Source organism: Pelophylax lessonae (genome assembly GCF_965119305.1).
Source record: "Pelophylax lessonae genome assembly, chromosome: 3".
In the NCBI taxonomy this organism is placed as follows: Eukaryota; Metazoa; Chordata; class Amphibia; order Anura; family Ranidae; genus Pelophylax; species Pelophylax lessonae.
The window spans coordinates 209,557,035-209,580,682 of record NC_138770.1 but is presented as its reverse complement, the minus strand read 5'-3'; the positions used below and the strand labels follow the sequence as shown (position 1 = coordinate 209,580,682).

The 23,648-nt window shown below is 49.1% G+C and overlaps 1 protein-coding gene across 2 annotated transcripts in view; it reads left to right on the top strand.

The window, feature by feature from the left end:
• Window positions 1–23,648, top strand: part of CUL3 (cullin 3) — a 328,571-nt gene that overhangs the window by 263,761 nt on the left and 41,162 nt on the right. For both annotated transcript variants that reach the window (XM_082252499.1, XM_082252498.1), the window contains exon 14: window positions 14,790–14,976. In XM_082252499.1, the coding sequence (XP_082108625.1) occupies window positions 14,790–14,976 (187 nt within the window). The remainder of the gene's footprint in view (window positions 1–14,789; window positions 14,977–23,648) is intronic.

The following is a 23,648-nucleotide window of genomic DNA, read 5'->3' as shown; positions in this document are numbered from 1 at the left end:
TTACGGTAAGATCTTACAAAAATCCGATTATTTTTTTCCCAATTATTATTAAAAAAAAATTTTTATATATATATATATATATATATATATATATATCTTTTTTTTTTCCTCATCGCCATGCCACAGCCGAAGGCCCCTTTCACAGGTCCGCCTGTCAGTTTTTCAGGCAGACCTGATCGGACCCTTCATTCTCCTCTATGGAGCAGTAATCTGCCGCCATTTGATCCTGTCCTCCAAAAGCAGACGGATGGTGGGTCTATTTTCTATCCATCCCGTGGATCGGATCAGATGGCATCGGATGGAAAGAGACAGTCTGTTTTCATCCAATTGCGCTAGAGGAGAGTGGGGTTCTAGTCGTATTTATGTGTAAATTTAGTATCCGTTTTATTAAATAAAGCTTGGTTGTTTAAAAAAAAAAAACCGGCTCCTAACTTTTTTAGCTGGCTCCTAGATTTTAGGAAAATTTGTCAAGCCCTGTCTCCAGGAGTTCAGTGAGGATCTCTGAATGATCCAATGTTGACCTAAATGACTGATGATAAATAGAATCCACCTGTGTGTAATCAAATCTCTGTATAAATGCACCTGTACTGTGATAGTCTCAGAGGTCCGTTTAAAGCGCAGAGAGCATCATGAAGAACAAGGAACACACCAGGCAGGTCTGAGATACTGTTGTGGAGAAGTTTAAAGCCGGATTTGGATACAAAAAGATTTCCCAAGCTTTAAACATCCCAAGGAGCACTGTGCAAGCGATAATATTGAAATGGAAGGAGTATCAGACCACTGCAAATCTACGAAGACCTGGCCTTCCCTCTAAACTTTCAGCTCATACAAGGAGAAGACTGATCAGAGATGCAGCCAAGAGGCCCATGATCACTCTGGATGAACTGCAGAGATCTACAGCTGAGGTGGGAGACTCTGTCCATAGGACAACAATCAGTCGTATACTGCACAAATCTGGCCTTTATGGAAGAGTGGCAAGAAGAAAGCCATTTCTTAAAGATACCCATAAAAAGTGTTGTTTAAAGTTTGCCACAAGCCACTTGGGGGAGACACAAACATGTGGAAGGAGGTTCTCTGGTCAGATGAAACCAAAATCAAACTTTTTGGCAACAATGCAAAACGTTATGTTTGGCGTAAAAGCAACACAGCTCATCACCCTGAACACACCATCCCCACTGTCAAATATGGTGGGGGCAGCATCATGGTTTGGGCCTGCTTTTCTTCAGCAGGGACAGGGAAGATGGTTAAAATTGATGCCAAATACAGGACCATTCTGGAAGAAAACATGGCGTCTGCAAAAGACCTGAGACTGGGACGGAGATTTGTCTTCCAACAAGACAATGATCCAAACCATAAAGCAAAATCTACAATGGAATGGTTCACTAATAAACATATCCAGGTGTTAGAATGGCCAAGTCAAAGTCCAGATCTGAATCCTATCGAGAATCTGTGGAAAGAACTGAAAACTGCTGTTCACAAATGCTCTCACTGAGCTCGAGCTGTTTTGCAAGGAGGAATGGGCAAAAATTTCAGTCTCTCGATGTGCAAAACTGATAGAGACATACCCCAAGCGACTTATAGCTGTAATTGCAGCAAAAGGTGGCGCTACAAAGTACAGACATACCCCACTTTTAAGTACGCAATGGGACCGGAGCATGTATGTAAAACGAAAATGTACTTAAAGTGAAGCAATACCTTTTTTCACTTCTCAATGCGTGTACTACATTCCAATAGTCATTTAGAGGCATAACTGATATAAATAATGCATTGATAACTAAAATAAACATAATACAGTAAAGTATTAAAATAAAAATTGTAAGCTTGCCTTGCCCTTGCTTGTGACAGGGACCCACAGTGCACACCTTGGCCTGCACTCCCATCTCAGAGCAAAGTAGGCTTAGGTGTTCTAAAACTATATCTATTTAAGCCCCTTCCAGTTTGGCCACACCCAACTGTTGGCGTGGTGCACTTCACATGCAGCCATTATAGAAGCCCCTCTGCTCAAACCTACCCCACCCCCCAAAAAAACTGGGTGCAGTCAGTAGGGTCTCCCTTAATTTGATTTTCAAAAAGTGATCACCTTATCATAGCACAGCCTAGAACATAGAGCCACAAATACACACAGCTGTTTCCAACTTTTTAACATTGGCACAAGTAATGGAGGTAAAGGCTTCTATGGGCTCGGCTTATGTAACCTGGCAGGCAACTCGCGGATGGCTGGTGGTCAACTCCAAGCTGTCTGTGGGCATATCTCGCAACTCAATGGTATACTGCGGCTGCGGGGCGAGCTGTCTGTGGGCGTATTCTGGGCAGGAACCTGGCCTCTCGCAACTCCAGGGTATACTGCGGCTGCGCGCCGCGGGAATGTCGGAACGTCCATACTTGCGAGGCACTTTACGTACACTCTCGGGGCATGTCCGTACTCGCGAGTGTACGTAAAGTGAGTGTACGTAAAACGGTGTATGCCTGTATTAACTTAAGGGGGCTGAATAATTTTGCACGCCCAATTTTTCAATTTTTTTATTTGTTAACAAACTTTGAAATATCCAATAAATTTCGTTCCACTTCATGATGGTTTCCCACTTGTTGTTTCTTCACAAAAAAAATAGTTTTACATCTTTGTTTGAAGCCTGAAATGTGGCAAAAGGTCGCAAAGTTCAAGGGGGCCAAATACTTTCGCAAGGCACTGTATATTCTATTACTTTAGTTGTATTGCCTTGTTGAAACCCAGTTTGATCCTGCCATAGGTGTGTGAATGTGGATGGGTGCATGCCTGCAGCAGCTGCCTGTCTGTGGTAACAACCTTGACAAACATTGTAATTTTTAATCTTTTTTGTAATGATGGAGGTATTTTTTATATTTATTTAAATTTACCAATAAAGTGCTTTATATTTTTGCATACTGGTTGATTCTTCCTTGAGGATATTCTTGTGGATCTTTAGTCGTCTTATGTATGATGTTGGCAGTCTAGAGGATCACGCCCTCCTTTACACGTATTGAGGGTTGACGATTTAAATATTGGTGAAAGGGTATCTTGTATGTGTATAATTTCCCTAACCTACCTATTACCGAGGTGAAGCTATTGTGGCAATTTTATTGTGTTTATCTGCAAAACCCAGCTTTACAGACTGGAATTTGCATTTTTTTTTTTATTGGTAACCATGTTTTTCTTTAATGCAATCCTGCTACTTTGCCAATTCAGACGTGACCGGTTCTCTATAAAGCCGACCAATAACCACTCCCATTTTGAATGCTTCCCCAATGGTCCTGTTTTCCATTGCAGCCACCACAGTATACCCAGTGCTTCTGGGTATAAGGCTTGATTCACACTACTGCGGCTGTGATTTGATCTGATTTTCAGTGCAATTATGTAGTGCGACTTGTTTGCATTTTCGATTTTTATTCTATGGGGTCAAAATTGCTATAGAATTGCGCCACAGTAGCACAGGACCCTTTTCCAAATGTGTGCTGTGCTACATTGATGTGAACGGGCACCTGTGAAAAAAATGTAATTTCTCTTACGTCCTCCGACAGTCGCCGCCGCCTCTAAGTCATCACTGTTGGGTATTGACTTCCACTCCGCAGGAGTAGCTAGGCATAAAGACTTAGTCAAAAGAACAAAGGCGTTTGCATATACACACCCATGGGGGCTGTCCCATCCAGTCAATACCCCCCTGCATGACCACTCCCAACTCAGTTTTTTTCTGCCTAGCGTCAGGAGTAGTTAGGATTCCCTGTGCTGAGGCTACAGTCTCAGCCTAACTAATCTTTTATTTTCTTTGAATATGTCAGTTTTTTCTTACTTTACTAGCTGTTTATTTTGTCAGCTTTTAGTTGTTAGTCGGATCTTCGGATGAAGATGGATCATGCGGTGCTGGGATTCGGACTGACCGCCCTGGTTCTCCAGAGCAGAGGGTCAGATGGACCCCCAGCCCGCCATCGAGCGTTCAGTCGTGGTTCGTCCTGGCACTATGAGCGACCCATCCCTGCTCGCAGCAGAGATGCATCCGTGAGGTGGCTACCTCACTGGACACATCTGCGATGCTGAAGTGTCATGTCCTTGGTTACCAGCACTCCCTGTCAGATGAGGACAGCGGTTTTCCGTTCTGAGAAGCTTCCCACGCCATCTGGTACAGGTAAGTACTTCTGTGTGGGGCCTCTGTGTGGGGTTGCAGTCCTGTGTTGCTGTGTGTCCCCCATGTCTGTGCCTGTGTGACTCCCTGATGCAGTCCCTGCGGGGATCACTTGTACATTAGCTGCGGTGCTGTATGTTTTTGGGGGTCCCCTTCCCTAGTCACTTCGGTGCTTGTTTGGGACGCAGACAGTGTGTGCGGCGGCCGCAGCGGGATGGCACCGCGCGGTCCACCATTTTAAGTATGGGCAGGCATGTTGCTTCATTATGGGCAATACTACATGCTGTTTTGGCGCCATCCGCCGCCATTTTGCGGTAGCAGAACGATCGTTCCGGCCGCATGTTCAGCGGCCATTTTACTGGAGCCTTCCATTCAGTCCTATGGGGCAGCCATTTTCCCTGAGTCAAGCAGCCTATAGTTCAGCCTCCTCTGACAGCACTTCCTTTTCCTCTTGAAGCAGGACACCGGTGGTAACACTCTGCAGAGCTCTGCACATTATCTCTCAATTTCTTTCTGTATTATCGCTTCTGGCTCAGTTTTTTTTCTTCTCCTGTTTGGGGGTCTTTGTCACTTTCGCCGTAGCAGCGATCTTAAAGGGGCAGTACCACTTTATTGCACTGTTGTTTTTTGTCTGGAGCAATGGATTCTCCGGACAGCAAATTCCCCCCAGCTCTGGTGGGGAACCCCAGTTCTCCTGTGGCCCCTCTGAGACCTGATTTGGCCGCTGTAGTGGCGACCTTGGTGTCAAATATGGAAATGCTGATGGCTGAACGTGCTGCTAAAGAGGGCCAGATTGTCTTCTGATTCAGATGGTGATATGGCTGCTGCAGCGAGCGTGCCCTTTTCAGGGTCCCGCTCATCCTTGGACCCGCTGGGGTCTGAGGGGGAGGCTGAGGTGGAGGGGTTGATGTTCCCCCCCCCCCCCCGGGGTCGCCTGAAGAGCGCGCGACCATGGATGAATTGATTGTTTCTGTAAAGGAAACACTGCATTTGGAGGATGAGCCCAGTCCTCCGGGCTTTGTGTCCTCGTTTGGGGCACACAGGACCCGCAAGTCGGCACAGGTTTTTCCCTGGCCCGCTGAGTTTCATTACACTGTTAATGAAATGTGGCGCACTTCAAAACGTCCATTCCTAGTACCTAGTCGGTTCAAATTGCTTTATCCTTTTGCGCCGGCTACGGAATCACGATGGTGTGTGCCTCCGCAGGTAGATCACACTGTGGCAGTCTTAAGCAAGGCTACCTTGATTCCTTCAGAGGATACCCCGGTTTTTCGGGATCCCATGGACCGGTGCTTGGAGTCCCTAGTACGCCATTCCTAAACTGTGGCGGGCTCGTTGCTCAAACCCATTTTCGCGTCCGTTCTGGTGGCTCAGGCGGTGGCTGATTGGACTAAGGTGCTTAGAAGCAACCTCGTGTCTGATTCTGTTCCACCTGCTCTGCTGGATATGGTGGATCAAATTCACAGAGGAATCGTGTATTTTTGTGATGCGGCCTTGAATGAGGCCCCTTTGGCAGCACGCCTGTCTAGTGTCGCGGTACTTAACCGTCGGCTAATCTGGGTGAAGAGCTGGTCGGCTGACCAATCCTCGCGGAAAACAGTTGCTGATTTTCCCTATGCTGGTTCTCGCCTTTTTGGCGAGGCATTGGATACCCTGGTAAAAGGAGTCACAGGGGGCAAGAGCACTATGCTGCCCCAGACCCCGAAGAACAAGTCCTTTCGTGGCAAGCGGGGTTCAGGTCTCGATCCACTCAGGGATCCTTTTGTGCCTTTCGGAACCAATCTAAGGGCAAGCCCTTCAAGGGCCAGGGTTACCAGAAGAAGCCCTGGGCGGGCAAGCAGAAGTCGGGCACTGCCGGCTCGGCGGGTCAGTCTGCCTCCGCCTGAAGGGGCGCCCTCACCCAATTCCGGGGTGGGGGGACGTTTGCGCGGTTTCACCCAACCTTGGCTGCTCTGGATTTTGGACAGGTGGGTTCAGGAAATCGTTCAATCAGGATACAAGATCGAATTCCTATCCCGGCCAGGGAACAGATTTTTTGCCTCAAATCTTCATTTGCCTTCTGGGCGTCTGCAGGATCTGCACCAAGCGGTGCGGGACCTTCTTGCTCAGGGGGTGATTGTCCCGGTGCCTCATTGGGACAGTTTTCAAGGATTTTATTCAAATCTATTCACTGTGCCCAGGAAGGAGGACAAAGTACGTCCAATTCTGGACCTGAAAGCGCTGAACCGCTTTGTGCAAGTTCGAAAGTTTTGAATGGAGTCTCTCCGGTGGTGGCCTCCCTGAGTCCAGGAGAATTCTTGGCCTCGATAGATCTGAAGAATGCGTATCTGCACAACCCCAATTTCGAGGGTAACCAGAGGTACCTTCGGTTTGCGATCGCGGAGGACCACTATCAGTTTGTGGCGTTACCTTTCGGTCTCGCTTCGGCTCCAAGGGTTTTTTCCAAGGTGCTGGCGCCGGCTCTGGGCCTGTTGAGGGCACAGGGCATTGCGGTCTTGGGATACCTAGATGATCTCCTGCTGAGATCGAGTGTCAGACAAGACCTTCTGCGCGATCTGTCCACCATGGTACAGACGCTACAGGAGTTCGGATGGACCATCAACGTTCAGAAATTGACATTGTCACCATCGGTTCGCCTTCCCTATCTGGGAATGATTCCGGACTCTGCTCAGGCAAAGGTGTTCTTGCCGGAGGACAAGCTCCAGACTTTGCAGGACGAGATCAGGTCCCTCAGGGACAATCCGTCCTCGTCACTCCGGACCTGTATGCGAGGCCTGGGGTTGATGGTTTCGGCCTTCGAGGTGATACTCTTTGCTCAGTTTCACACGCGGGCTCTCCAGGCGGAGATCCTGGCCAGGTGGGACAGACTGCCTCAGTCCCTGGATCTGGTTGTCTCATTGAATCGTCAGACCAGATTGGCTCTTCTGTGGTGGCTCCAGTCCCCGACGGTGTCGGAAGGCAAGTCATTCCGTCCGTTGCTGTGGACTGTGATTACCACGGATGCCAGCCTGTCGGGCTGGGGTGACGTCCTGGGCAACCTGTCTGCCCAGGGTTCTTGATCGGAGGAGAAGTCCTCTCTCCCGATAAATGTGTTGGAATTGAGAGCGATCAAACTGTCTCTTCCTGTGGTCGCATCGACTTTGGGCCGTCCTGTTTGGGTACAGACGGACAATGCTACCGCGGTGGCTTACATCAACCACCAAGGGGGCACCAGGAGTGCCCGGGCGGCCCGGGAGGTGAACGACATTCTGTCGTGGTACGAAACTCATGCACCAGCGATTTCAGCAGTTCACATTCCGGGTGTGGAGAACTGGCAGGCTGACTATCTGAGCCGCCAGACCCTGGACCGGGGGGAATGGTCCCTGCACCCAGAGGTCTTCCAAATGCTGTGTGCGAAGTGGGGATCCCCGGACGTGGATCTGTTCGCATCTCAGTTAAATCAAAAGGTGGAAAGGTTCGTGGCAAGAACGCGCGATCCTCTGGCAGACGCCTCGGATGCGTTGGTGGCCTCTTGGCATCAGTATCGTCTGATGTATGCCTTTCCCCCGATCCAGTTACTATCCAGGTTCCTACGCAGGTTAGCCTCGGAACCGCACCTGGTGATTCTGGTGGCGCCGGACTGGCCACGCCGGTCCTGGTACGCAGACGTTGTTCTTTTTTTTGTTTAATATGTTTTTATTGAAATATATATAATTTATACAAACACAAGAGTACCTCCGTGACAAAAGAAATACAAGTACACAATCCTTGAACAAATTTACAGACATAGATAACACCCAAAGGCATGAAATAAAAACCAAACAACTAGGTGTTCGTGAAGAGTCAATATTTCAGGGATTGTAGAACGCATCAAACCAGGTATTTGAGCGGAGGCGCTTGAGGAGAGCAAAGAAAAAAGGGCAAAAAGAAGAGGAATAGGAGACGACAGATAGAGAAGGGGAGGGGGGGGGACTCCCTTAGTGTTACACCAGCCTTAACAATCTAACCTGAAGAGACAGCAACCATATACATAGCATATGTACTAGAGTGGGTAAATGTTAGCCAACATGACCAAATCTTGCGGGCCAGGGGTGCCTGACTGCGGAAGTCCATGGTCATGTCCTCCAAATGGTAAGTGCGATCAACCGCGCGCAGCCATTGAGATATCGGGGGAGCAACTGACTGCTTCCAATATTTCGGGATTAAGGCTTTAGCCGCGTTTAAAAGGTGGGGGGTGATGGATTTACGGTACTGTGTGGGATGAAGTTTAGTGTCGTGAAACAAAACCGACCACGGATCCATCACGATCGGTGAGCCCTGAATTATTTCAATAATAGAACAGTAGTCCAGAAGGGGCGAATCACAGGGCAGGACCACCAAATGTGTGCGTGTGTGGCTCTGAGCCCGCATCCTCTCCAACATTCGGCCGAGAGAGATGGCATCATCCTCTGCAACTTGGCAGGGGAGTAATGCCATCTAGTGAGAAGCTTATAGTTAGCTTCTGCCGTCCTGGCGGAAATTGCTGAGCTATGAGACAGTTGAAGAATAACCTTCTCCTGTGTCGGGGAGAGAGTGCACTGAAGATCTAACTCCCACTGTTTCAGGAAAGATGGGGTGGGGCTAGGAAGTAATGCGTCTAAAGCTTTGTAGAACTGTGATAACAAACCTTTACCGGGTTCAGGGTGCGATAGGATTTGTTCGATCGGGTTCAGAGATTGCAAGTGGCGTAGGGGATGTGGCAGTGCCTTCACAAACTGTTGTAGTTGGTGATACTTCCAACTATCCATAAATGTCTTTGGTGCAGAGTGGCATAACTTGGAAAGTGGCAGTATCCCCTCCGTCCCGGTTATATGATGGAGAAGAGTAGCCGTTGCCCGTGGGAGCCACTGAGAAAACGAGGGATCCCTATGGCCCGGCAGAAAGTGACGATGGCCTAAAATCGGCATAAGCGGTGAATTATATGGAATCTTATGGGACTTATGAAGCGCATCCCAGACACAGAACACCGAACTGGTAAGAGGCGAGGCAGTGTCAGCTAGGCTTCTAGCAGCCGGGGGTATCCAAAGCTGGGCATACAAGGAGTTAGTTGCCAACTTCTGCTCCAGCTGGACCCAGAGCTTTACACCTGAGTAAAATTTCCAGTCGGCTAACCGTACCAGGGAGGCAGCAGTCAGGTATCTCCCAAAGTCAGGCACAGCCAACCCACCCCGGTTTTTGACCCGCGAAAGTAGCGAGAACGCCAACCGGGGCTGTGAGCGGCGCCACACATATGTTCTAACCAAGGAATTTAGGGTCTTAACAAAGTTACCAGGCATGTTGAACGGAAGCATTTGGAACATAAAGAGCACCCTGGGCAGCACGTTCATTTTGACAACATTCACCCTACCCATCCAAGAAGTGGCTAGATGTTGCCAATTTCTGAAGTTAGCTCTAATTGAGTTGAGTAAGGGGATGTAATTAACCCGAGCTAAATCGTCTACATGGGCGGTGATGTGAACCCCTAAGTTGGACAAGGCGCTGTATCTATCAAATTCGGAGAGGAGATTGGGAAGGGATATCAGGGGTTGCTGAACATAGAAGAGGACATCGTCCGCATATGCGGCATATTTATGTGACATGGGCCCCGACTGTGATGCCGTGGATGGATGGGTTCGCTTGAATTCTGGCAAGGAAGGGTTCTAAAGACATGGCGAAAAGTATAGGGGAAAGCGGGCACTCTTGCCTGGTACCGTTAGAGAGCATGAGGGGTTCACTAAGGATACCGTTAACTCTGATCTGGGCAGTGGGGGATTTATAAAGGGCACTGACCAGTCGGAGCAGGCGAGGGCCAAGGCCGAACGCGTGAAGTGTGGCCATCAGGAACTCCCAGTCCACCCTGTCAAACGCTTTCTCGGCATCCGTAGAAAGCAACAGGGTGGGCTGGGAGTGCCGCCGGACAAAAGACAAAAGGGAGATGGTACGGGACACATTATCCCTGACCTCACGTCCAAGAACAAAGCCAGTTTGGCTGTTGGCAATACAGGCGGGGAGAAGAGGAAGTAATCTATTGGCAATTACCTTGGCGTATAGTTTGGCATCGGTATTTAGCAAGGAAATGGGGCGGTAACTGGGACATAAAGAGGGATCCTTACCCTCTTTCGGGATCACAGTGACGTATGCGTGCAGAGTCTCCGAGCGCAAAGCCGAGTCGTCCGAAATGGAGTTAACATAGGAGGCCAATTGGGGAAGGAGAATGTCGGTGTACTGTTTAAAGTAGGAGGCTGAGAAGCCGTCGGGCCCTGGGGCCTTGCCCGTTGGCATGGAGGTAAGGGCAGATTGAAGTTCGTCCACCGAAACATCAGCTTCCAAGGAGTCCAATTTATCTAGGGGGATGGAGGGGAGGTTGGCACTCGCCAAGTATTCGGACATAAGTGATCTACGCACTTCTAGATCCGGGATAGCTTTAGGGACGTTATAAAGATTTTGGTAAAACTTATGAAATTCGGCCGCAATTCAAGTGGAGTCGTGCGCCAGAGAGTCGTCATGTCGCTTGATCTTGGGGACAAAGGAGGCTGCTTTTTGTTGTTGCAAAGACCGTGCCAGATGTCGACTGGGTTTATCCCCCCATTCATACACCCTTTGGGAGACCTCACGATAAATAGCTTTATTTTGCGCATGAAATAGAGCCTTAAGTTCCTCCCGTTTCTGAGTAAGTAGATGTAATGTGGAGGCAGCGAGGGAAGCCTTATGAGAGCGCTCAAGGACCTGAATCTCAGCAATGAGAGCTCTTTGACGCAAGACACGCTCTTTCTTCCTCCTCGCTCCCAGTTACATAGTTGGTGAGGTTGAATAAAGACAAAAGTCCATCCAGTTCAACCTGTGTAGATGTGTGTGGCTGTAATCATCTTGCATACCCCTGAATGTTCTGATCCTTGAGATGTACGTCTAAGAGTCTTTTGAAAGCCACCATACTACCCGCAGAAACCACCTCATGTGGTAGAGAATTCCACAATCTTGTAGCCCTAACAGTAAAGAACCCCCCACGTTGCCTGAGGTTAAAACGCTTCTCCTCTAATCGCATTGTATGCCCCCGAGTTCTCATGCAATCCCTTCGACTGAACAGCTTTTTTTCTAAGCCTAGATCCCCATTTAGATATTTAAAAATTGCTATCATGTCCCCCCTCAGACGTCTCTTCTCCAGGGAGAATAAATCAAGCGATTGCAGACGCTCCTCATAATCAAGGTCCTCCAATCCCCTAATTAGTTTAGTTGCCCTTCTCTGGACTCTCTCCAGCTCCAACACATCCCTTCTGAGGACTGGTGACCAGAACTGGACCGAATACTCCAGATGAGGTCGGACCAGAGTTTTATAAAGTGGAAGGATTATAGTCTTATCTCTGGAATACATCCCTTTCTTTATGCATGCTAATATTCTGCTAGCCTTGGCAGCTGCCGCTTGACATTGCATGCTGTTGCCTAGTCTATCATCAACCAAGACTCCCAGATCCTTCTCCATTTTTGATTCTCCCAAGGGTTCCCCTCCTAACGTGTATTGTGCTTTTATGTTTCTAGTCCCCAAGTGTAAAACCTTACATTTCTCCACGTTAAACCTCATTTGCCATGTCTTTGCCCACTCCGTTATTTTGTCCAGGTCATTCTGTAGGATATCTGCTTCATGCTGTGCTGTTATTGCCCTGATATAGGCTTAATGGGCCTCCCAACATACAGCAGGACTGACATCGGGCGAGGAGTTGTCAATAAAAAATCTGGCAAGTTCTTCGCCTATGTTCTGTTTGTCCGAAGGATCAAGGATTAGGGAATCATTCAGCTTCCATGTGGATCTTTTGTGAGGAAGGGAAGGAATCTTCAGAAATAGGCAGATGGGGGAGTGGTCTGAGATGGAGGATGAGGCAGATGTTTTTCACCTGGCAGTGGCGCCTCCGTAGCGGCTGCCAATGCGGGAAGATCTCCTGTCTCAGTGTCCGATCTTCCATCTTGCTTTAACGGCCTGCCTGTTGAATCCCAGGTCCTGAGGGACAGGGGTCTCTCCCCTGAGGTCATCCCTACCCTTGTCAAGGCTAGGAAGACCTCCTCTGGTAAAATCTATTACCGTACTTGGAAGGCCTATTTCGCCTGGTGTGAGTCCAGGGGGTTCTCCCCTCGCTCGTACTCGGTGTCGAGAGTGTTGGCCTTCCTCCAGTCTTGGGTGGACCAGCGCCTGGCGCTGGCCACGATAAAAGGCCAGGTGTCCGCACTGGCTGTTCTTTTCCAACGCCCTGTGGCATCTCATTCCCTGGTTAGCACCTTCATTCAAGGTGTGTGACATTTGGCTCCTCCCAGGAAGGAGCCTCTACCTCCATGGGTCTTGATCTTGGTTCTGTCCTTGTTACAGAGTGCTCCGTTTGAAAACCATACGGAAAATATCGTTGCCTCTGCTGTCCAAGAAGGTTGCCTTTTTGGTGGCGATCACTTCAGCTCGCAGAGTGTCGGAACTGGCGGCGTTGTCTTGCCGTTCCCCATACTTGGTGATTCATAAGGATAAGGTGGTTTTGCGTCCGCAACCCTCCTTCATTCCTAAGGTGATTTCTGAGTTCCACATTAATGAGGACATTGTCCTGCCTTCGCTTTGTACGAAGCCTAAGCATTGATTGCTCTGCATTCCCTGGATGTTGTCGGGGCGATCAGGGTTTACCTGTCATCCACGGAATCCTTTCGGAAGACTGATTCCCTCTTTGTCCTTCCTGAGGGACCTTGGAAGGGCATGGCTGCGTCTGCAGTGACTTTTGCCAAATGGATCAGACAGACCATTGAACAAGCTTATGCTTTGAAGGAACGGGTTCCACCCTTTCCTGTTAAGGCGCATTCTACCAGATCTGTGAGTGCACCCTGGGCCTATTGGCATCGGGCCTCGGTGGCCCAGGTGTGCAAAGCTGCGACTTTTTCCAAATTCTACAAAGTAGATGTTCTGGCATCAGCTGATGCCTCCTTTGGCCGCAAGGTTCTTAGTGCGGCAGTTCCATGAAGGACCCTTGTTTTTTTCTATGGGTCCCTGGCTGTTGGTGTTTGCTTTCCTGGGCTGTTGCTCCTGTTGAGCATTGATTTTTCTGTTGCCCAGCAGGATCTCTTACAGTGCATGTAAGATTCCTTTCTCTGATGTGGGTACTGCGTTGCCTTTTCTACGGTTGCGTCTCCCACCCCTCATGTTTATACTGCTTTGGGACATCCCAACAGTGATGACTTAGAGGCGGCGGCGACTGTCGGAGGACGTAAGAGTAAACTGAATTTTTGTAAAATCTTACCTGTAAAATTCCTTTCTCTGAGTCCTCCGACAGTCGCCGCCCCCGCCCCTCTTTTGGGGTTGTGTTCTTATTACCTACTGCTATGCTACCTAACTGAGTTGGGAGTGGTCATGCAGGGGGGTATTGACTAGATGGGACAGCCCCCATGGGTGTGTATATGCAAATGCCTTTGTTCTTTTGACTAAGTATTTATGCCTAGCTACTCCTGCGGAGCGGAAGTCAATACCCAACAGTAGGCCTGCACGATATTGGAAAAAAAAATATTGCAATATTTTTTTTTCACCGATATATATTGCGATATTGAGGGACTCGTCAATCCAGGCTAAAGTCAACAAGGGATTGGGAAGGATGCTGGGAATGGAAATCGTGAAGCATGCAGGCAGCCTTCTAAATTTTAATTGCAGATACTGGGCAGGTCAGGGTTAATAATGGTACTCTCAAATCAATTACTCAGTCTCAGTGATAGTGTGGAATTGATCAGATTATTCAGTGACAGTCTTTCTCACAGTGGTGGTAGGAGGCTGGAGCGGTGGACTAGGAGCCAGGAAAGGATCACAGCACAGCCGCATACACTGACTCACTCGTGCACTGCAGCCCACCCCACATGTGCAGTGAGTCTCACTCTCCGCCCTAGTTTTCTCAATGGCACATTCAGGAAACCAATCACGCCGTGAGTAGCGGCACAGCGAACCAATCAGGTGTGCAGGCACACGTGATTGGTTAGCTGTGCAGCTGCTCACGGCGTGATCGGTTCCCTGAATGTGCCATTGAGAAAACGTAGGGCGGAGAGTGAGACTCACTGAACGTGTGGGGCGGGCTGCAGTGGGATGGATGTGTGAGTTCTACTCTGAGTCCCTGTCTAACGGAAGTCTGTAAGTCCTCCTCCGAGTCCCTTCCCCCCTGCCTATGCAAAATATCGTGACCTCGGCGATATGCATATCGCCTACGGCCGCAGAACGATAGTCGATATCATATCGACTATCGTTCAGCCCTACCCAACAGTGAAGACTTGGAGGAGGCAGCGACTGTCGAAGGACTCGGAGAAAGGAATTTTACAGGTAAGATTTTACAAAAATTCAGTTTTCCATTGTTATGCCATTCTGTGCGACTCAAGTTGCATCCACAGTTGCACTAGTGTGAACCAGGCCTAAGGGAGCATGAAACCCCCCTCATGAGGCGACTTTCTGGTCGCGGCAGTGTGAATGGGGTCTTAAGCTCCTTTTAAGTTGGCTACTGGTTTTCTGTAAAGTGGAAAAATAGGACATATTAATTGCTGACCCGTTTAAAAGGCTTTTTTTATTTAGATAATTGACTGACCTATTAAATGAAAATTGTATCCTAGTTTGAATGTTGTATCTATCAGAGAATCCATATTTCTAAGTGTCTCTTTTTTGCACAGGAAATCCAGCAAGAGACAGATATCCCAGAACGAGAGCTGGTGAGAGCACTGCAGTCTCTTGCCTGTGGAAAGCCTACTCAGAGAGTCCTCACAAAGGAGCCCAAATCAAAAGAAATAGAATGTGGTCACGTGTTCACTGTAAATGATCAATTCACTTCCAAATTACACAGAGTTAAAATCCAAACAGGTGGGTAAAGCAGCACAATGGCAAATCTACATTTTTGTTTCATCTCAATTAGCAATTGTGGTCATTGGAGATATCTTTATCTTGTTTGTCTGGGAGCACCGGATGTGATAGTACATCAAAGATTTAAAACTCTGCCGCTGGTTAAAATCCAACTTCCTTCTGTGCGTCCTTCAGTGTCATTTTCAGTCGCAGCTGACTTTTTTTCTACAACCCCCATGTAGTTCTGACTTTGGGTGAAGTGTTTAATACTCAAAAGGAACGTAAAGAGTGTGGTACTACCTCTCATGTGATCAAGTAAAATAGCCAGAATAACCAAAATTACAATCATAAATACTCTCAAATACACATAATAAAAACCAAATTGTGTAGAAGATAGGGCCAGATGAACTAGGCAATAGCAGTATGTGCATATGTGAGCACAAATGGCCAGTGCTGCAACCAGCAGAAGGCAATAAGTGAATCTAAATAATAAAAATTCATAAACCAAACTAAGTGGTGATCATGAATAGCCCCAATAATGTTAATGTGTATCTAGGTAGTGAACTCAAACATTCAATGGTGCAAACATTATATAGTGATATTAATAAATATACACACATTCATGAAGAGTCCCAACTTGTGAAACAAGTAGCAATAAAAATGTTAAAATGAATTCTGTCCCCTTCCAGTGCTTTAAAAATTCACAAAACGTTTTAAACTAGTAAACCAGTAATGGTGTAGTAAATTCATGCCTCGTGTGATAGACTGGAGGACTGCAATAAAGTTATCTTTTTTTTTTTTCTAAAGTGAACTTAGCCTTGAATGAGGGAGGCAACTCTGCATTCTGGAGTGATGTAGCCTCATTACAACACCATCAGTGGAAGCTGCATTAAGTGGACTTTACTAGCAGGCTCAACAGGTTTTGAAACTTTGCAGGGGGATTAGTAGAAATTGGTGTGTGCAGATGTGCCTTTAAAGAGGTTGTAAACCGCTACACTTTTTTTTTTTCCCCTTACCTGCAAGGCAAAGGCATAATGTGCTAGTATGCATCGCTGAAGGCAGTGTCCATTTCTTCCCGGTCTTCCTTCCGGGTTCACGACTCCGGCCCTGTGACTGGCCGGAGCCGCGATGACGACGTGCATACGCACGGGAGCCGCCAGCCACGGCACACTGCTCTGAAGAAATGGCATGGGCGGCCGTTTCTTTAGAGCCCATGCTCCAGTGACGTAACTGGCTGCTAGCTCAGTAAATATCTCCTAAATGGTGCACGTTTAGAAGATCTTTACAGTACCTATAGGTAAGCCTTAATCTAGTAAAGTGATGATGAGCACATACCTGACCTTGAGGGGGGCACTGTGGGGCCATTTACCAAAAAAAAAGTCTTTTTTTTTTTTTAAAAAAAGTTGCTCGCGGGTTCCTCAGGTTCAGTATGGACCCTGCAGGCCATTTTTTCCCACCTGACTCCTTCACGGAGGCCACAGGGCCTTCTGGATCTCCACTGTCCGATGCCTTTTTGCAGCTCGGGGGGTGGTGGTAGGTGCACTGAGACGTTTTTCCGCCTACCCCTGCCTCATCTGATGTTTCACAGTCTGAGTCTGGCTCAGCCGCTGCAGACGTGGGCCTCCCTGCCAGGTCTGTTACCTTGCACCTTGTCTCCTCGGATGATGAGGATGACCTTTCCACCTCCCCTGCCGCGACAGGCGCTGGTGGACGCGCTGGCTGTTTTCGGTGCGTGGCACCCTGCAATTTGGGGGTCGCAGCGGTGGCTGCGCCTAGGGAGCAGGTGGCATCTGGCACTCACATGCCACCCGGTGCTGCTCATTTTGCTGGCTGCTCATGTAGGAGGGGACCGTCTGAGACGTTCCCCTGGGGTGTCTAAGCGGCCGTTAGCGTTGCCCCTTTTTGGGGGAGTCTCTGGTACAGAGGACTGTTTCCGCCTTTGACGTATGGTCTCTAGCTGAATGGGACTACAGTTGTTTTCTGGTGGAGGAATCCCCGTCCTTTAAGGACTTGGAGGATAGGATTGCGCGGGCTGTGGTCTGCGCTCTGTGCTCCCTGGCCACACAGACACTGCCTGATGGGCGGAGTCCCAACACCGCGACTTTGTGTGTGGCACGTCCCTCTTGCCCTGGGGGAGCTGTTGGACCAGCTGGCGCAGGGACTGCAATTTGTTTGCGATGCTGCGCTGGTCGAGGCTCCCTTGTATAGTCACCTTGTCGTTTTTGGCGGTGGTTGACCGGAGTCTACTTGACCGGAGTGTTGGTCTACGGATCAAATTTCTAAGGTCGTCTTAATAGATCTCCCTTTTCAGGGGGATCGCCTGTTTGGCGCTGCCCTGGTTGACACAGGCTGTCAAGGGTGAGGGCCTTCGTCGCAGTCGGGGGGTTCCCCCCTTTTGGCCCACAAACAGTTTCTTCGTCCCTCAGGGACAGTGTATGTGGCAAAGTCCTCCCAGACTTCCGCGTGGGTTTCAGACGACTCTGGTCTGGCGTACATGGGTTTGGTTTTTTCCAGACCTGCAGACAAGGCCTACTCGGCCTGAAGGTGCTTCCTCTCCCATCTAGGGGGTCGAGGACCTGCGACTGGCCTGGATCCCAGGCTGACTGGGTTCAGGCGGTCATGCGGTCCAGTTACATGATCGAGTTTCGATCCGTTTATTTCTGGTAAGGTTTTTCCCTTTCAATGTAAGGCTTTTTCCAGATCGCTTACAGGCGCTCTGTGGGGCAGTTCAGGCTCTGGTTCAACAAGCTGGACCTACTGGTCCTTTGATGGTTCCGTGCAGATCTCAAATGCAAGTTGGTATTGGTTCACACGGTGGTGGCTTCTCTACCTCAGGGGGCTTCCTGGCCTCTATAGACATCAAGCTGCCTACCTTCACGTCCCGTTATGTTCTGGACAGCCTCTGATCTCGTTTTTTTGCTGTGGGGAAGGATCTCTTGGCTTGTGGCATTACCCTTTGGTCTCGCTTATGCTGCTAGGGTCTTCACGACGGTGTTGGCTCCAGTCCTGGCGCTTTTGCGGCAGCGGGGCGTATCGGCCCTGGTTTCCTGGCGGCTCTGCTTCTCTGTTTGGAGTCCCCTACGGTACTGACGAGGAAGTTGGTTGTCACCGTGAGAACTCTGGTGGAGTTCAGGTGAGTTCTGTACCTTCAGAAATCATCCCTGGTCCCTTCCATGAGACTGGACTTTCTGAGTCTGACTTTGGACTCGTCCTCGGTCGGGTGTTTCTCCCTCCGGGGTCAAAACTCTTGGAACTTTAGACTGCGGTCGAATTCTGCTGTTCCGCACATGTTCTTCCCTTTGGACCTGGATGTGAGTTCTAGGACTGATGGTGGTGTTTTTCAAGACGGTCTCTTTCGCTCAATCCCTCTTGGGGATCCCCCAGGAGGCAATCCTTCTCGAAGGGGACTGGAATCCAAAACTCTCTGGACTTGCGGATCCGGCTGGGACGGTTGCCCGGGGAGTCTTTCTCTTGAATCCTTCCTCCCCGTCTACTGGACAATTGTCACCATGGATGCGAGCTTGTCCGTGTGGGGGAGGAGTCCTCGGGAGGTTTTCTGCTTTGGGAGTATGGTCCCTGGAGGATCCAGGTTACTGCTTATTGTCCTAGGGCTGAGAGCGATCCAGCTTTGCCTAGTTCACTGGATCAGGCACCTGCAGCTGTCCAGTGCACTTTCAATTGACTACGCCGCGACCGTGTCTTGTCATTCACCATGGGGGCACCAAAACTGTCCTTGCTGCCTTGGAAGTGATGATTCTTCGTTGGGCAGATCGCCTTGTTCTGGCTCTATCCGCTGTTCCCTTTCCAGCACAATTGGTAGATGGTTTGCCTCAGTCGACAGGCCCTGGATGCAGGGCAATGGTCCCTTCATCCGGAGTCGTTCCAGCAGTTGTGCCTTTGTTTGGGGGCACTTCGGACGTGGGCCTGTTGGCATTGCATCTACAGGATAGTGCAGAGGTCATGGCCCGCTCCCGGGACCCTCTGGCGGGTGCAATGGTGGCCTCATGGGTTCTGTCATGGGCAAGAACATTTGCTAGGTTCAACATGTTCGATGCTGAGATGTTTGGCGTGGTCATCTGTGCAAGGCTGATGCCGGCATGGTCGTGCGAGAGTGCTCGCGGATATGCCGAGGTCAGTGTCAGCTGCGGTCTGCCATTCCTCCTCTCCAGTTGCTGCCAAGAATCCTTTGTAGGACCGAGGCAGCCGAGATTTCGGTCATTCTCATGGCTCCGGACTGGCCTTGCCGAGCTTGGTACGCCGACCTGGTCAGGCTTGCCGCTGACGCTCCTTGGAGGCTTCCTCTCAGGGAGGGTTTCTTCTCTCCGGGGCCGATCTCCCGTCCGGCTTCACGGTCGGCGGCTTGTTGGCTTGGCTGTTGTAAGCCAGGTGTCAAAGGACGGGGGGTTGTCTGCTTCGGTGATTCCAACTCTGTATAAAGCGTGGGCAGCATCTTCTATGATGATTTATTTATTTTTACATCATATGAGATGTCGCGTATTGCGTGGTGTGAGTCTTCTTGGGCTCCCCCTCGCTCTTGCTCAGTGGCCGGATCAAAAGTTGGCCTTGAGTACTGTCAAGGGTCAGGTTTTGGCTTTGATAATTTTTATTCCACATTCCGTTGTTATATTCTCCGTGTTGAGAGACACAGGACTCTGGTCTGGAACAACGGTTGTTTATTCAGGACTCACTGTACACTACAACATGCATTACAAGACAGCTCTTTATATCAATGCATCTCTTACATGTCTCTAAGATGGCCACTCTGCCCCTTGACCCTTGTCATCACTCCTGGGTAGAGCCAGCCTTAAAGTGACAGTACATGTGAAACCCTTCAGGTATAACACCTTCCATCCATCCCTAAAAAAAAAAAAAAACCCCAACAAAACGAGAACAGGCCTAAAACAGTAACTCATTGTCCAATACAGTCCTCCAACTCAGGAGATTTACATGGCTTCTTCCGCATCCAGATGTGAGAACAACTTCCAGGGATGCTACGGTGAGAACATGGCAGCGGATCACTTTCGGCGGGCCCGTCGAAAGTCTTGTAACCGGTCTTGCATTTGAAACCGGTCAGGAGGGCAACAGCGTCATTGAGGACGGGCACCCAGCGACTCGGGGCCGGAGGAAGCAGGGATCCCCTAGCTTAGAGGGTGAACAAATCTCTGGACGAGGGCTCTGTTGGAGCTGAGTTCAAAAGTTCAGAGTCCCCCCAAGCATCAGTCTCAATGCCTCCTGATCCGGTAGGAGCAGATCCTTGAGACATTGGAGGTGCAGCCGATGTCAGGGATTCGGGCAGCTGAGAAAGAGGACGCAATTGGTCCGCATGCCATCTGCAAATGGAACCATCTTCCAGGCAGACCCTATACATTTTGGGTCCCAAAGTCTCTGCGACGATAGCAGGAAGCCAACGAGTGTTGGAAGCGCTATAAGATCGGGCCCATACCTTTTTGCTGGGCTGTAAACCGGGGAATCTCGTTGTTCGACCCTCTTGTCTTGGGACTGCCGTACATGTTCCTGGACCGTTTGAGGGCGGATCATGTCCAAAACAGTCCATGGCTGCCGACCCAAAAGAAGTTCAGCTGGAGTTTTCCCAGTGGTTGCATGTGGTGTGGTTCTGTAAGCAGAAAGGAAGGAGTCCAGCTGCTGGGGTGACAGGGACTGTTGTTTACTTGTAGCCACAGTAGCTTTGAAATAGCGTTTGAAGGTCTGTACAAACCTTTCTGCTTGAACATTTGTAGCCGGGTGGTAAGGTGCCGTCAACTTGTTTGATGTTGTGGGCAGTCAGGAAACTCTGAAACTCCTGGCTTGTGAATTGTGCACCGTTGTCTGTGATAATTTCTCTGCGGTATCCAAACGTAGCAGCGAGATGTAACCGTATCGAAATCGTTGCCTTAGTCGTCGGCTGGGTAACAGGAATGACCTCAGGCCACTTTGAATGGGCATCAATAATGATCAAAAAGGTGTGTCCTCTGATCGGGCCTGCAAAGTCCAAGTGTAGGCGAAACCAGGGAACTGTGGGCCAAGTCCAGGGCTGGACGCACCCTCGAGGAGGGTCTCTTGCAGTTTGTGCACATCCAGCACACGCATTCACATATGTAGTGATATCGGAGTCGAGGTTTGGCCACCACACATAGCCTCGGGCCTTTTGTTTCATACGTGTGCCCCCGGGATAACCAGTATGTAGCAAGTCCAGAATGTGTCTCCGGAGGGTCTGTGGAACGATCACTCGGTCTCCCCATAAAACACAGTTGCCAGCCACAGTTAATTCCAGACTCCTACGGAAGTAAGGTTCATAATCCTGTGTGACAGTTGCAGGCCAACCGTACCGTACCCAGTAGAGTATTGTCTTAAGGAAGGCAGAAAGGACAGGCTTGTGTAACGACAACTCTTGACAGGTGGAGAAGAGTCTGTTAATGTCCTTGTCAGATGGGACATGGCGTCCGCATTAGCATTGGCAATTTGGCATCATGGCTGCGATTACTGGATTTTGTAGCTATATGCTCCCAAGAATAGGGCATAGCGTTGAAGACGGGCCGCAGTCGTCTGGGAGATGCATTTGTCAGGGCTAAAGATCTGAAGGAGTGGTTTATGATCAGTCAGTATGGTGAATTCCCTACCATACAGGTAAAGATGAAACTTCTTAATTGCCCATATGAGCGCCAGAGCCTCTTTGTCAATGTGAGAGTAATTGCTTTCTGCTTTTGTCAAGGACCTGGAGGCGAATGCCACAGGTTTCTGTGACCCATCTGGTAAAACGTGAGATAGTACAGCCCCTAGACCATAGGGTGAGGCATCACAAGCCAAGGTGAGAGGCCTTTGAAGGTCATAGTGCACGAGCATGCGTGACGCCAACAGCTTTCGCTTAGAAACTTGAAAAGCACGTTGGTATGCTGCCGACCAGTTCCATCTGGAGTGTTTCTCCAAAAGCTTGTTTAATGGAAACAAAGTGTGTGCTAGATCCGGCAGGAATTTGTGGTAATAGTTCAGCAAGCCCAGGTATGATCGCAGCTGTTGGACGGTGGTTGGGGCTGCAGCTTTTACTAAAGCATCAACTTTGGCTTCCGTGGTGTGTATACCCTCTGCATCCACAAGGTGGCCATAACTCCAATTTAGGTACCATGACTTGGCATTTCGCTAAGTTCACTTTTAGACCCTGCTCTTGGAGTCTCGCCAACACAAGCTTCCACACCTGCTCGTAGTGCGAAAGGTACCGTCCGAGCTTTGAAGAACCTAGGCTGGGCATTGGGTTTCAGCCTGAGTCTCACACAGTCATGCTTTATTTTTCCCAAATGGTCATCAAAGACTTGTGGGAAATCGTTGTTTCAGGGATTCCACCCATCCCTCGTTATCTCTTGATGGGATGGTCACGGTGTTGCAGGGGTTTATGGCGATGTCTGCAATGCCAAAGTGAGCAATCCAGTCTCTCCCAAAGAGAGGGGGTCCCCCATGTTCTAGGATATACAATGGCATTCTCTTTGTCTTACCCTTGTCTTACCCTTGTAGGATACCTGTACTTTCACATAACCCAGTGGGTGGAGTATCTGCTTTGAGTATGTCTGCAGTTTGATTGGTGTTGGATGGGCAGTTGTTCGGATCAGAAGTTTTCTCCATTGTTTCTGGGTGATAACTGAAACTGCTGCTCCTGTGTCTACATCCATCTCGAGTTTCTTTCCTTCCACGGTTACCTCTACAGTCATTGCTGAGGGTGCTGAATGCATATGATGTATGTCCAATCTGTGGAGCACTTCCTCATCCTCTGATTCAGAGTTCGGAGGTTGTTTATTTCGCACCTTCTTACTACGGCAGACTCGTTTCAGATGGCCTGCCTTACCACAATTATGACAAGGCTGATATTTAAACCGGCAGACTTTGTGATCATGGTCTGTATTCCCACAACGGTAGCAAGCTGACTCCCGGGTTGGTGAGGTTCTGTATTTACAGTTAGCTGCAGTTGGCTTGACTGCTGTTCTGAAAACTTCCTCTTTAACCTCTTCCCTTCTGCTCTGGGGGTTCAATGCCTCTGTATCTTTCACAGCCATTTCCATCACTGAAGCTATCTCAATTGCCTTTGTAAGGGTAAGGTCTTTCTCTGTTAACAGTCTCTTTTGGCTAGACTCGCTATTTAGTCCCATGACAAACTTATCCCTCAGTGCAGTCGGTAAGTACTCCCCAAAAGAACAGGTTGAGGCTAGTCTGCGAAGGGCGAGCACATGAGCCTTAATATCTTCACCCGGCTGTTGATGCCGCTGATAGAACCGGAATCTTTCTGCAATCTCTAGTTGTTTAGGCTGAAAGTGATTCCCTAACAGTGTCAGGAGCTCTGCCAAAGTCTTAGTTGCTGGTTTTTCAGGGAAAAGGAGATCCCTAAGATCTCATATGTCCGAGCACCAACCACTGTCAGAAATACTGCTACTTGCTTGTCGCCTGGGATGGCATTTGCAGCAAAATACTGTTCCAGTCTCTCAATCCAGGAATTCCACGATGTCTGTTCTCCATCAAATGTCCCGATCAATGACATTTTCCTGCTGAGCTCTGTGGGTGTTTGTATCCAGCTGACAATCCAGAGTTTTTTTTTCCTCTTTCTTTTCTCACACGGATAGTAACCTTGTAAATCCCATCCTCGTCGCCACTGTTATATTCTCCGTGTTGAGAGACACAGGACTCTGGTCTGGAACAACAGTTGTTTCTCTGTC